Raw genomic sequence first — 13,084 nt, forward strand, 5'->3', positions numbered from 1 at the left:
ACGTGAAAAGTCCTCATTTGTTTATGCTCACAGCCAGTTGCCACAATATAGTGTCAGAGTAATAGCAAGTAATTGTAACTGAAGTATAGGCACACCATATTTTTAACTGAGAGGACGGAATATATTATAAAGAAAAGAAATTAGCTTTAGAGATCATTTTAATTTTTGTAACAAAAATATCAATGCCAACAGAATTCAATTAATAATTATTTTGTAAATGATAGAAGACAGAAACAAAATTCCTACAGAGTTATAGTTCAGGTAAGCTCACTGAGCATCTATGAAGAAAAATGCTTCCTTCTTTACTATAGATGAAGCTGTAGGAATAATAATGGAATCCTAATGTGATGGTTGAGGGTGCTTCTGCTGACACAATTTTGAAAAGTTGGCTGCAGTTCTTGACAACTGGAGACGGATGTCTGGTTCTGCGTCTAGACAGCTTCGGTACTTAGTTTTGCGGGCAGCATAGATCGAGAATTCCATAAACAACTCATATTCATTTGATGATAGAATGTTCGGCTTTTTGGATACAGTGAATGGGTTAACCACCCATTCGTATTTCTGCAGCTTCTCATCTTCAGCTGATGGGAAATAATGCTCCAACAATGACGTCAAGCTTCGGAGATGTTCCAGGATTTGATGAAACAAATTCTTCCCAAGTGCCAATGTTTTGTTTTTCAAAAACTCCTCGAGGAGAGGAAAACACTCAACCTCCCCCTCCTTGACACTCTCTGCCCAAAAATTGATTTTCCTCTTGAATGCTCGAACTATGTCGATAGCAGTGACCTTTCTTTCACTTTGCCCTTGGAGTGAAATATTCATTTTAGAGAAAATATCTGACAAATAGGAAGGTATATAGTGCCAATTTTCGTCATTAATAAGATCTGCTAATTTGGTGTTGTGCTCCAAAAGGAAAGCTAAGACTTCGTACAACCGAGACAGTGAATTCTCACGTGAGAGCCACCTCACTTCTGTGTGAAGAAGCAGGGAACGATAAAGGCTTCCCATATCTTCACACAGTATTGTGAAAAGTCTTGACTTCAACGGCCTTGATTTTATGTAGTTAATGATTTGAATGGATTCGTCTAAAACTTTCTTGAATGAAACAGGCATTTGTTTCGGAGCTAAAGTGAATCTGTGGAGAGGACAATGACTACTGCTGCAGTTCTTGGCGTTTTCTTTTAGTTTCGTTATTGCTTCGACTGTAGAACCCGTCATAGCTATTGCACCATCTGTGCACACATCTATGCAATTAGACCATGAAACTTTGTTAGTCCTTAAAAAAGTCAGCCAATAGATGAACTATTTCAGCAGTAGTGGTCTGCGCAATAAGAGGTCCTCTTCAAAACATCCAAAATATTCATAACAGACAAAAGCCAATAAAATCACTAATCCTGCAACATCAGTGGATTCAGCTATCTGCAGAGAAAATGAATTGTGTTGGATGCAAGAAACAAGAGTGTCTTTCACATCATTTGACATGTCAACAAAGCGTCTCTTGACAGTATTGTTTGATAATGGCACCGAAAATACAAGCTTTACTGCCTTTTCGTCTAGCATGCAAGAAACAATATCATTAACACACTTTTTTATGAGATTTTCTTCAATGGTATGAGCTTTGCCTGTTTTTGCCACTCGATAACTAACGAAGAAAGAAGCTTTTAATGATTTTTCATTAATTGTTTTTGCATGAGTTTTCATGCAATGCTGAGAAGCAGCTCATTCAGTACTCTTCCTTTTGAAAAATTCGATGTCTTTAGCCTGGAAATCTGGGTGAGTACCTTCAAAATGGTGGCGCAATTTAACTGGAACCATTGAACTGTCCGGAAGAACTCTCGCACAAATTACACATTGAGCTTTACCCTGCTTTGTCTCCATAAAGCCCATTTCTAAATAGCTTTCGTTGTACTTATACTTCTTGGTTATTCCACTCCCACAGGATATCGCAACCAATGGAGTACTTGCAGCGTTTTCACATAAGAAATCCGGCTGTGAAGCTTCTTGTGATTGTTCTTCTTTTGGCCGTCCTCCCTCCTCATTCATTTGAACTGGAAACTTCCTTTGTTGTGAAGGCAATGGAGAAACTAAACCCTTCTTCAATGATTCTGACTACAGCCACCGATCCATGTTAGAAGTAATAAACTGGTCAAAAATCGACTTACGAAATAGGTAGTGCACTGACAAAGCAAGTTTAACATTTAATGATGCCTGGGGCCCCATACGTCCCAGCGAGTGCTGTGATTGGTTGACAGAGCTCGCTCTGCACGTGCGTAAAAGGTTTCAGTGCATCTAGCGCCGTGAGCCGGCGCACAAACGACCCCCATATTGTTGCGAAACAGTCGATCAGAGAAGCCGCATTCTCTGGCACTAAACTGTGTATGCGTTCTCACTTAGGAACCGCAAAGGCTGCTTGGGAATATGACCTGAAGTAAAAGTACACATTTTTCACACGAAAAAAATAGTGATTAATTTGATTTTCACATTTTTATTCAATAATTTTACTCATTATTTTACACAATTTGGTGAAAGGTGGCCGCGGACCCCCTAGAAAGAGCCGGCGGGCCCTTAAGTGGTCTGCGGACCACTCGTTGGGAAGCCCTGGTCTACGGAGACCTTACACTGAACAAAAATACAGTGAGACGGTGGGCAAGGTGTCTGTCATCATTGCAACAGGGTCAGGTGAACCTGTATGAGCCCTTGTGTGCTGGCCAGTCGCACACAGCTGTGGCTCCTGCAGTGCTGGAACTTGCAGACACTCTCATTTGAGGTGATAGATGAACATCTTGCTGCTCAATTGGATGTCTCTGTTGGTAGTGCTGACACACTTGTCCACCTTTACGGGTATACAAAGGTGTGTCTGCCTGCCAGACCTAACAGAAGATCATAAAAAGCAATGAAGAACCATCTGTGTGGAATTGCCTCAATGTTATGAGGTTGATCATAAAATTTTTTTCTTGATCATCACCACAGGCAATGAAACAAGAGCTTCATCACTTTGAACCAGAAACAAAATGGTAATCCATGAACTGGTGCCACACCACCTCTATTCCGAAGAAAAAGTTCAGACCCGCACCGAAGACAGTCTTCCGGGACTCTGAAGGTGTTATTCTGTTTTGTGTTCTCCCTCCTGGTGTAACAGTCAACTCTGAAGTGTAGGACTTCAGCAAGTTTGTCACCACAAAAATGCAAATGAACTTCTCATTCTCCGTGACAATGCAAGAGTTCACGTAAGTCTGCACACGTGAGAGGAGCTCACAAAATGTCAATAGACTGTTCTTCCTCATCCATGTTACAGCTTGGATCTTAAACCTTCTGACTTCTATCTGTTTGGCCCAACAAAGGATGCACTCCAGAAGCAGTACATAGATGATGGGGAGCTTACTGGTGCAGGGTGATGTTGGCTCTGATGTCGACCAGCAGAGTGATACCATGTGGCGACGCAGGCCCTCCCAGTAATGTATCATAAAGCTATTGCCTTGAAAGGAAGGTATGTTAAAAAATAGGGTTTTGCAGCTAAAAGAGTGGGGGATAATATGGTGTATTGGAGAATAAAACCAACCTGCTTTCAGAAAAAAAGTGTTGCATTACTTATTGAATTCCCCTCCAACTAGCCATCTCTAAACTGCAACACATAAACCAACAATCAATAAATTATTTAGCAAATGTCATGTCTACATCATCACAAAAAAGAGGATTTTCTATTCATTATGATAAGTTGTAATTCCTTGTAATTTTCTTTTTCGTCACAAAATTTCTGCCCCCAATTTGTTCTAAAATGTTGCATTTGATTTTATGTGTATCATTAAATGGATAGTCTCATTCAGCATAGTTAACGACTTTTGTGAATATTTATTATTGTTTCCACTTTCATTAATACGTAAGACACTATGCTGCAGACAGTAACCAAAACTGGAATACCAAATACCGAGTACACAGATGTTACATTCATGAGTCACTAAATATTTCCTATTACAATTATTTTCCAATGTAAAATGCATTTCATAAATGTCACATTACTTTTGTATGCATAATTTATCACTTTTATTACTTTAAGGAGAAAATTTTAATACAACTGACAACAAACACACTATCATTATGACTCTTGTGATAGTAATACCAATACCAATATACTCCCATTTGTAAGAAAGTATTCTGCATAACAAATTACAAAACATAATTTTAAACACAGCAAGCTAATTAAACGTAATTACCAAAAATTTTAATTATAAAGAAAATATGGCACAAATGCTAGTCTTTTCTTAACTAAATCTCCAAGACTCGTATTCTCAAAAAAAGTGTTTCAATGAATTATTCAAATTTTCATGTTTTAAAAGCATCAAGTAGCTGTACTCATGTAGTTTTAATACAGATGACTTGTTAGGAACATGTTGCAAAAATCAGACTTGGTGGATCATGTTCTTCACTAAGATAAATGTGATAATTTCCAAGTTCATTACAAAACTGCACAAGTATCTAGGGATGACAATAGGTGACGATGTTAATTACTATCCTGCCTGCAGCTCATCATCAGCCATTTCGATGTCAGCGAGTGGCAATCGATGGGGGAAGGGGCGGCCGCGTAGTGGTGACAGGCGAAGCCTCATGCTGGATTCATCGGCATCACCACCACACGATGCGCGGCGCACCGTTAGTGAGGGTCATGCAGCGAGCGACGGAGTACCGAGTGATGCCACTGAAGTTGATGATGACTGGTCACGTGGCAGTGCTGATGCAGATGGTGATGCTGACCACGATGATGCTGATGGCGAGTTGGAGTTAGATGGTGATGGCAGCCGTGCAGAGGATGTTACAGAGCTTGACCGCAAGGTTTGTGTGACATTGATAGTCGTGAAGTCCCTAGCAGCTTTATAACTATGACCTTCACAAACTGAACAGCAGTTTTTCATTTTAAATGTGCGGAACTGGACAGCCATGTGAGATGATGTCAACAGTGAATTTAAATTCTTACTGCAATTCAATTGTTAAGAGGCTGTAGTTTGACTTATGTCCATCCAGTATAATGTGAGCTATTCTTGATTTTTGCAAACCCGAAAGAGAACTTGTATTAGGAACCTCTACACATATGGTAAATTCCACATGTGAATGAGGGCAAGAGAGTGCTTTACTAGTGCCAAATTTGCAAAAAGTTGTCCACGCTGGACAACCACTTTTTCATTTAATCACCATATCAGTAGTTACCCTTGCAGCCTCTATGTCTCCAAGTTCTGTTATTTATCTTTTATAGTCAGGTAGAATGGGATAGGAATGATGATGGAAATAGGATCACGTTTGAGGAAGTGGAGAAAATGGTCAATAGATTGCAGTGCAATAAAGCAGCTGGGGTGGATGAAATCAAGTCGGAACTCATCAAGTACAGTGGAATGTCAGGTCTTAAATGGCTACACAGGATAATTGAAATGGCCTGGGAGTCGGGACAGGTTCCATCAGACTGGACAAAAGCAGTAATCACACCAATCTTTAAACATGGAAACAGAAAAGATTGTAACAACTACAGAGGTATCTCTTTAATCAGCGTTGTGGGTAAAATCTTCTCAGGTATTGTTGAAAGGAAAGTGTGAGTATTAGTTGAGGAGCAATTGGATGAAAATCAGTGTGGGTTTAGGCCTCTTAGAGGTTGTCAGGACAAGATCTTTAGCTTACGACAAATAATGGAGAAGTGTTATGAGTGGAACAGGGAATTGTATCTATGCTTTATAGATCTAGAAAAGGCATATGACCGGGTTCCTAGGAGGAAGTTATTGTCTGTTCTACGAGATTATGGAATAGGAGGCAAACTTTTGCAAGCAATTAAAGGTCTTTACATGGATAGTCAGGCAGCAGTTAGAGTTGACGGTAAATTGAGTTCATGGTTCAGAGTAGTTTCAGGGGTAAGACAAGGCTGCAACCTGTCTCCACTGTTGTTCATATTATTTATGGATCATATGTTGAAAACAATAGACTGGCTGGGTGAGATTAAGATATGTGAACACAAAATAAGCAGTCTTGCATATGCGGATGATTTAGTTGTGATGGCAGATTCGATTGAAAGTTTGCAGAGTAATATTTCAGAGCTAGATCAGAAATGTAAGGACTATGGTATGAAGATTAGCATCTCCAAAACGAAAGTAATGTCAGTGGGAAAGAAATATAAACGGTTTCAAGTACTTAGGATGCATATTCTCACAGGATGGCAACATAGTGAAAGAACTGGAAGCGAGGTGTAGCAAGGCTAATGCAGTGAGCGCTCAGCTACGATCTACTCTCTTCTGCAAGAAGGAAGTCAGTACCAAGACTAAGTTATCTGTGCACCGTTCAATCTTTCGACCAACTTTGTTGTATGGGAGCGAAAGCTGGGTGGATTCAGGTTACCTTATCAATAAGGTTGAGGTTACGGATATGAAAGTAGCTAGGATGATTGCAGGTACTAGTAGATGGGAACAATGGCAGGAGCGTGTCCACAATGAGGAAATCAAAGAAAAACTGGGAATGAACTCTATAGATGTAGCAGTCAGGGCGAACAGGCTTAGATGGTGGGGTCATGTTACATGCATGGGAGGAGCAAGGTTACCCAAGAGACTCATGGGTTCAGCAGTAGAGGGTAGGAGGAGTCGGGGCAGACCAAGGAGAAGGTACCTGGATTCCGTTAAGAATGATTTTGAAGTAATAGGTTTAACATCAGAAGAGGCACCAATGTTAGCACTGAATAGGGGATCATGGAGGAATTTTATAAGGGGGGCTATGCTCCAGACTGAACGCTGAAAGGCATAATCAGTCTTAAATGATGATGATGATGATGATTCAGACACACTTAAAAGTACAATAGCATGTCCTCACATATTTTTGTGTAAATTATACAGAAGTGGTTTGAAGATCTTGACCTTTTTTCAAAACATCACATTTGTTTTACTTTGCCCTATGAATGTAAACACAAAATTTAGTGCAATCTCTTGAAATTTAATGGAATGCCAGCGACCCATGTTGGTTGGGCCTTTTAGTGAAAATTTTAAGACTTGGAGGTGCCACAACTGTGAGTGTATATGAGGTGTGGCTATAAAATAACAGGACTATTGTTGCAAAAATTTTTATTTCAAAACCATGCATACTTAGTTATTGTCACCGCCAATGTGCTCCCCTCCTCTATCCCTACAACACTCCATGCAAATTTTCTGCTTATGGAAACGGTGCTGCAAGTCTTTGTCTGTGAGCTCCCTGATGACACATGCCACTTTTCCTTTCACTGCTTCAGTGGAGTGAAATCTTGTTCCTTTTAACATAGATTTGACCTTGGGGAATAAATAAAAGTTACATGGTGCTAGGTAAGGTGAATAAAGTGGGTGGTCTAACACTGGGATACTGTACTGTGAAAACCAAGATTCCCCAGAAATTAGGATCATTTTCAGTGGCATTCAAAGTGTGAATAAAAACACTTTCACACACTTTCATGAGCTTATTTTTGTTCAGTCATGATGATTTTCAGCACCAAATTCACACACTCTTTTTCTCATGTTAAATTGGTTATGCAAAATTTGCCTTACATATTCTTTGTCAATTCCTAAAGTTATTCCAATCAATCTTCATGCCATTTCGTTTTTATTGACTCTGTGGTCTTTGCTGAAGTTTCTTGAATTTTTATTTGTTAGTTGCATTGCTGTTCTATATATTTCTTCTAAAATTTCTTTAGTTTTCTCTTCTCTCACTGACTTTTCACCCACTCCTCTCTAGTTAATCTTTTTAATTAATCATGTAGCTTTCTATATTGTTATTGTAACAGAATTATCATTTCTTTTGAGCACTCATTTTATCCAATATATTGTGTGTAACTATTGATGACTTAGTGCTTCTGTTATTCAGTGAGTGGTCTTTACTCCTAAGATTATTTACGTTCTGTCAGAACTTTTCTTACTATATTTGTATTGAGGTAGTCCAATCTTTTCTTTCTTTACTGCTCCAACGATTCTTCTAAAACTTCCAGAATTGTATTTTTAATTGAATTTGATTCTTCTGATTGATTGACACACACTGCTGAATTTTCCAATGTTTTTCAATGATTTGAGAGTAGGTCATTGACCCTTCAGTAGTGAATTTTCTATAGTCTATTTCCTTATCAGTTGCCTTTTTTTCTATGGACACAGCTGGAAAATGAGCTGCCATTATTTTTAGAGGTAATCCATTAGCTTTTGTAAATTGCTTTTAGTATGAAAATTTATAATTTCTCTCTTTTATGGGACAAGCCACATTAGATGCGCAGAGGGCACAAACACTTGTGGACTGCAGAGGCACTGGCAGTAATTTAGCATCTTATAAATTTTGTCATACCTCAGAATAGGTATTTGGTGTTTTGATGGCAAAATAGTTGTTAAAGCAAACAAAGCATGCAATATCTACACCATTAGATTAGATCTAACCAGACCTATTCTCCAGAAGAAGGGACAATGTGATCATACAGTAGAGCATCTTGCAAAGGAATTTAGAAAGAAGTCAAGGTGCTGAGGAGATCAAAGTAATCAAAGATGGAAAAGTCTTGCCCCTGAGCCATTTTTATTTTTATGCACCAGGGAAAGTTTCCAGTGAATTTGTAAAAGTGAAGTGATCCATATAGTTTCCGGATCAAAGAAGTATTCCCATTCCATTAAGTGCTTGTCCAGCATTCCATCAAGTTCTTTAATTGTAGACTGAAAGATTGGAATGTCAACAGGCACAATGAAAACACACAAATTAGCTTTTGGCCACAGCCTTCTTCGGAAAAGGAAATGCACACACACATCCCTCACACAAGCAACCACACTTCATGCAAACATGACCGCCATTTCCGGCAGCTTGGACTGGAATGCCCTTTCTGGTCTGCATGGCTAAAATTAATGTGCAAGTGTCTTTTCGTTGTGCCTATTTGCAACTCCATGTTTCATCTTTACTATGAGTAGCAATCCATCTTTTCTTTACATTGCTGACTAACTGAAAGGAATTTCGATATTGTTTAGAACAACATGTGAAAGGGATTCGTGCAGATGCAAATTAATGACTTATTGACACACTGTGATAAATCCTCAAAATTTAGTAATGTTCAGCTAGAGTTGTATTTTATTCACCCTGTTGTAAATAGCTTGGAAAATTTAATGGATGAAATAGTTTCCATTAAATTTTATGCTCTGAAGTTCAGAAACAATAATTGAAAATTTTCTGCATGCAATGGATAGGTGCAGTGCAAAAGTATGAAAAATATGTTGTTAATATATGAGGAAAATGACAACAGCCCTACAGTTGATCCCTGATGGATGCCAGTGTGATGTGTCTCCTTTCATATTCCGTTCATTATGCACTGCAGGTCACTCTGATCTCAGAGGAGAAATATCTGCCCTCTTACACATTACAGGTGGAACCTCTCATCGAGGAGTTTGGGTGACCTGCTGTGTCCAAACCTGTCCCTCCCTAGTAGTTCTAAAAGTGAGGATAGTGTTGTCACTTTTATATGTATTTGCCAGCAGTGCTATACATTTTGCCTGCTGAATTTAAACATTGGCCAGCAATTCTTTCTTGACGTATTAAAATTATATAGTATCAAACAGTGGAAACTCCAGATAGGAATATCAACAATGTAGGAAAAGATGAATTGCTACTTACCGTAAAGAAGACGTGTCAAGTTACAGAAAGGCACATTGAAAGTGTCTTAGAAGTTGTGCCTGTCTGCAACTTGACACGTTTTCTTTACGGCAAGTAGCAAAATTTCTTTACGGTAAGTAGCAATCTGTGCTTTCCTACATTGTTAAAATTATATGGTAGGAACTTTTGCTCTCTACAAAAGTTAGATGCCTAAAAGGCTACAAAATCAAAAATTTAAACAAAGATGATGATTACAGTGACTAATTTCATTAGCTCTTTACTTCAACTTTTTTTCCATACCATTGAAATAATTCGTTGCTAAACGGCACAACATGTCTTTGTGTTTCAGGTACAGCAAGCAACACGCCTAGCACAACGTCAGTGTCACTGTCCATCTGGCAGGTGCCCTAAGCTCAAGGTCAGAAAGGTCGGGGAGGGAAAATACAATATTGCTGGCAGGAATGTCTTTGTGCGGGTGAGCAAGAATTTTTCGTCTTTGTCTTTCTATGTGTTTCACAAAAAGCAGAGAGAGAGAGAGAGAGAGAGGGGGGGGGGGGGAGAGAGAGAGAGAGAGAATGTGGGATGGTCTTTGACCAGTTACAAATGAATATTATCTACACCATTGCCATATCTATTCAATAATACTATGCATTCTTCTACAAGTTTTACAGAAGTGGGATGACCTATAATGTCCATTAATAGTGCTTTGCAAAAAAGAATAAGGCAAGGGGAATAATATGAGCTTGTTTCAGTGCTTTGAGTAATTGTCAGCTACTAACACTGTGAAGTACAGATAAACCTTGGATTCTGTCTTCTGTTCCTTCTCACTGGCTTCTCTGTGCTTGCCACATATTTCTGTTTTCCTGCAGTACTCTGTACTTTCTTTTGATAGTATTTTGTTCCTCTGTGTAATTTTCATTCTACTGCAGCAAGGCATAAAAAGTTGTATCTACACTAGTAAGAAAGTCTCCATAGAATGTAAATAATTTAGGCATAAAGGAGACCACACACTGAATAGCAGAAGGGTTGAGTCATTGACAGGCATGGACACACACACACACACACACACACACACGCCCCTACAGTGTGCTGGTCAAACAATTCTGGCATTACATTTTCGGCAGTTGGGGTGGGGTGGGTGGGGTTTATGTCAGGTGGGGTGGTGGGCAGAGGGAAAGTAAGAAGGGGCAGAGGCAAAAAGAAGGGGCTGAGTTGTGTAGCTACTGACTTGGAGGTAGGCAGTATGTCTGCTGGCTAGGAATGTGGGAGGAAGGGGTGGCAGCCACACGGGTTGGGTTTGTGATGCAAAGGAACGAGAATCTGTGGAGTGTGGTGCAATGTGAAGATGATGTGAAGCTGTGGATTGAGAGGGGGTGAAATGACAGAGGAAGGGGTGAGGGATTGAGACGGTCCAGGTTGTGAAGCAGCCATTGGCTGTGACCATTCATTCTTGCTTTCACAGGTGGCCCTGCCTGTAATTGGGTACAATAAGCCTGTGCCAGGACTGAAGTAGGAAGTGCTGGATGGGTGGATTGGACAGGTCTTGCATCTAAGTCTTCCAAAGGGATATGATCCCTGTGGCATGGGGCTGGGAGTGGGAGTGGCATAGAAGTGGACCACGATGACTTGTAGCTTGGGTGGGCATTATAATAAAAGTAGTGGCAAAGACATGGTTCAATTGTTCCAGTCCAGGCTGATATTACATATTGAGCAGGGTGCTCCTTTGTAGCTATTATTGGGTGTGGTGGAAGGAATAGTGATGCATGAGGATATGGCATGGGAAATCTGTTCGCAGACTAGGTTGGGGAGGGGGGGGGGGGAGGAGGGGGGGGGGGAGTCTCTCTCTGAAGACTTGTGAGACCTTCAGAACGTTGGCCAAGGAAGTTCTCATCACTGCATTCACATCCATATGTGGCCAGGCTCTGTGGGAGAGATTCTGTGGTGTGAAAGCATTGACAGCTGTTGAAATGTGGGTGCTTTGGGATTAGTGGTTTTAATGCAGACATACACATGGATAGAGCCATCAGAGAAGTGGATGCCAACGTCCAGGAAGGTAGTACATTGAGTCGCGTAAAGGGGATGGAAGAGAAGATGTTGAGGCTGTGGAGGTATCTTGGCCCTACGTCCAGGTCATGAAGATATCATCAATAAATATGAACCAGACACCAGGTTTGGGGTTTTGGGAGGCTAAGAGGGTATCGTATGGATGGCCCATAAAAAGGTTGGCGTAGGAGGCTTCTGTGCCAGTGCTCGTGGCTGTGCCTCAGATTTGTTTGAGTACCTTCCCCTCAAAGGGGAAGTAGTACTTTGTCAGGATATAGTTGGTAAGGTGTATGAGAAGTGAGGACATTGTGAAAGATAGTATTTATAGTGGCAAGGCTTTGGGCATTAGGGATGTTAGTTTATAGCGAGTATGGATCCAAAAAGTAAAGGGGTGGGGATAGAGGAGAGTTGGTGATGGAGAAGTGGTTAGTACCTTTGACGTGCGATACTAGGTTATGGTCAATTGACTGGAGGTGTTGATCAAAAAGAGCAGAGATTCTTTCAATAGGAACACAATAAGCACCGAGCATGGAATGTCAAGGATTGTTGGGTCTGTGGATTATCGGGAGCATATAGAAGGTTGGTATGTGGGGTGTCATTGGGTTGAGGCGGGAGATGGACTCAGGGTAAAGGTTCTGGGATGGGTCTAAGGATTTCAGTATGAATTGGAGGTTATGGTGGACTTCTGTGGTGAGATCACTACGGCAGAGCTTCTAGATGGAGGCGTTAGACAGTTGGCGAAAGTCCTCTGTCAGGTAGTCACTATGAATCATCATGCCACTATGCATGGAGGATCGTTAGCTAAAGATCGGTTTTGAGGTTGTGAATGTTGTCCTTTCCTCTGTTGAGTGCATAGTGTTCTTAGGAAGGGATCTGGAGAAGGATAGTGAGGCCAAGTTGGAGTTAGGGAATTCCTAGATGCTAATCAGGAATGGTTAAGTGGGAAAGGGCACAGACAGATGGTGGTGTGAACTGGAAGATACAAGCTTTAATGTTAGGATTAGGTTGGCTTTAGTTGAAGTGATTGGTAGCCAAGAAGTGTTTCCACTTTGTGACTCAGAAGAAGGAGAGTAGGTCTTTGACAAGTCCAGTATGGTTAAACAAGGGAGTGGGGCTGAATGCGAGGGCTCTGTATAGGACTGAAACGTTATGGGATTGAGGTTTTTGTCAAAAAGGTTACTGTGTTTTGTGTTTGTTCAGGTTCTGGATTCTGTGGAATGCTGGGAGAGAGTTTTGGGGGATGTGGCAAGTTTAAAAGGTCAACTTGGCAGGGCCTGGGTGCTGTGAGGGGTAGATGGGGGGTTTACTGTACGTAGGATAGGTGTTGAGGAGTAGTGATGCTCCAAGGCGGGAGTGGACGATTTATGAAGGTTGTGTCTAGAATGCTCTTCCAGGTGTTAGAGATTTGATCTACGAAGTTAGGGCTGCACAATAACAGTATCTT

At 40.6% G+C, this 13,084-nt stretch overlaps 1 protein-coding gene across 1 annotated transcript in view; it reads left to right on the forward strand.

The window, feature by feature from the left end:
• The window catches only part of LOC124622285, a 285,108-nt gene that overhangs the window by 252,604 nt on the left and 19,420 nt on the right, over window positions 1-13,084 (forward strand). The window contains exons 6-7 of the mRNA XM_047147952.1: window positions 4,521-4,827; window positions 9,947-10,072. Of these exons, the coding sequence (XP_047003908.1) occupies window positions 4,521-4,827; window positions 9,947-10,072 (433 nt within the window). The remainder of the gene's footprint in view (window positions 1-4,520; window positions 4,828-9,946; window positions 10,073-13,084) is intronic.

Source organism: Schistocerca americana, chromosome 7 (assembly GCF_021461395.2).
Source record: "Schistocerca americana isolate TAMUIC-IGC-003095 chromosome 7, iqSchAmer2.1, whole genome shotgun sequence".
Lineage (NCBI taxonomy): Eukaryota > Metazoa > Arthropoda > Insecta > Orthoptera > Acrididae > Schistocerca > Schistocerca americana.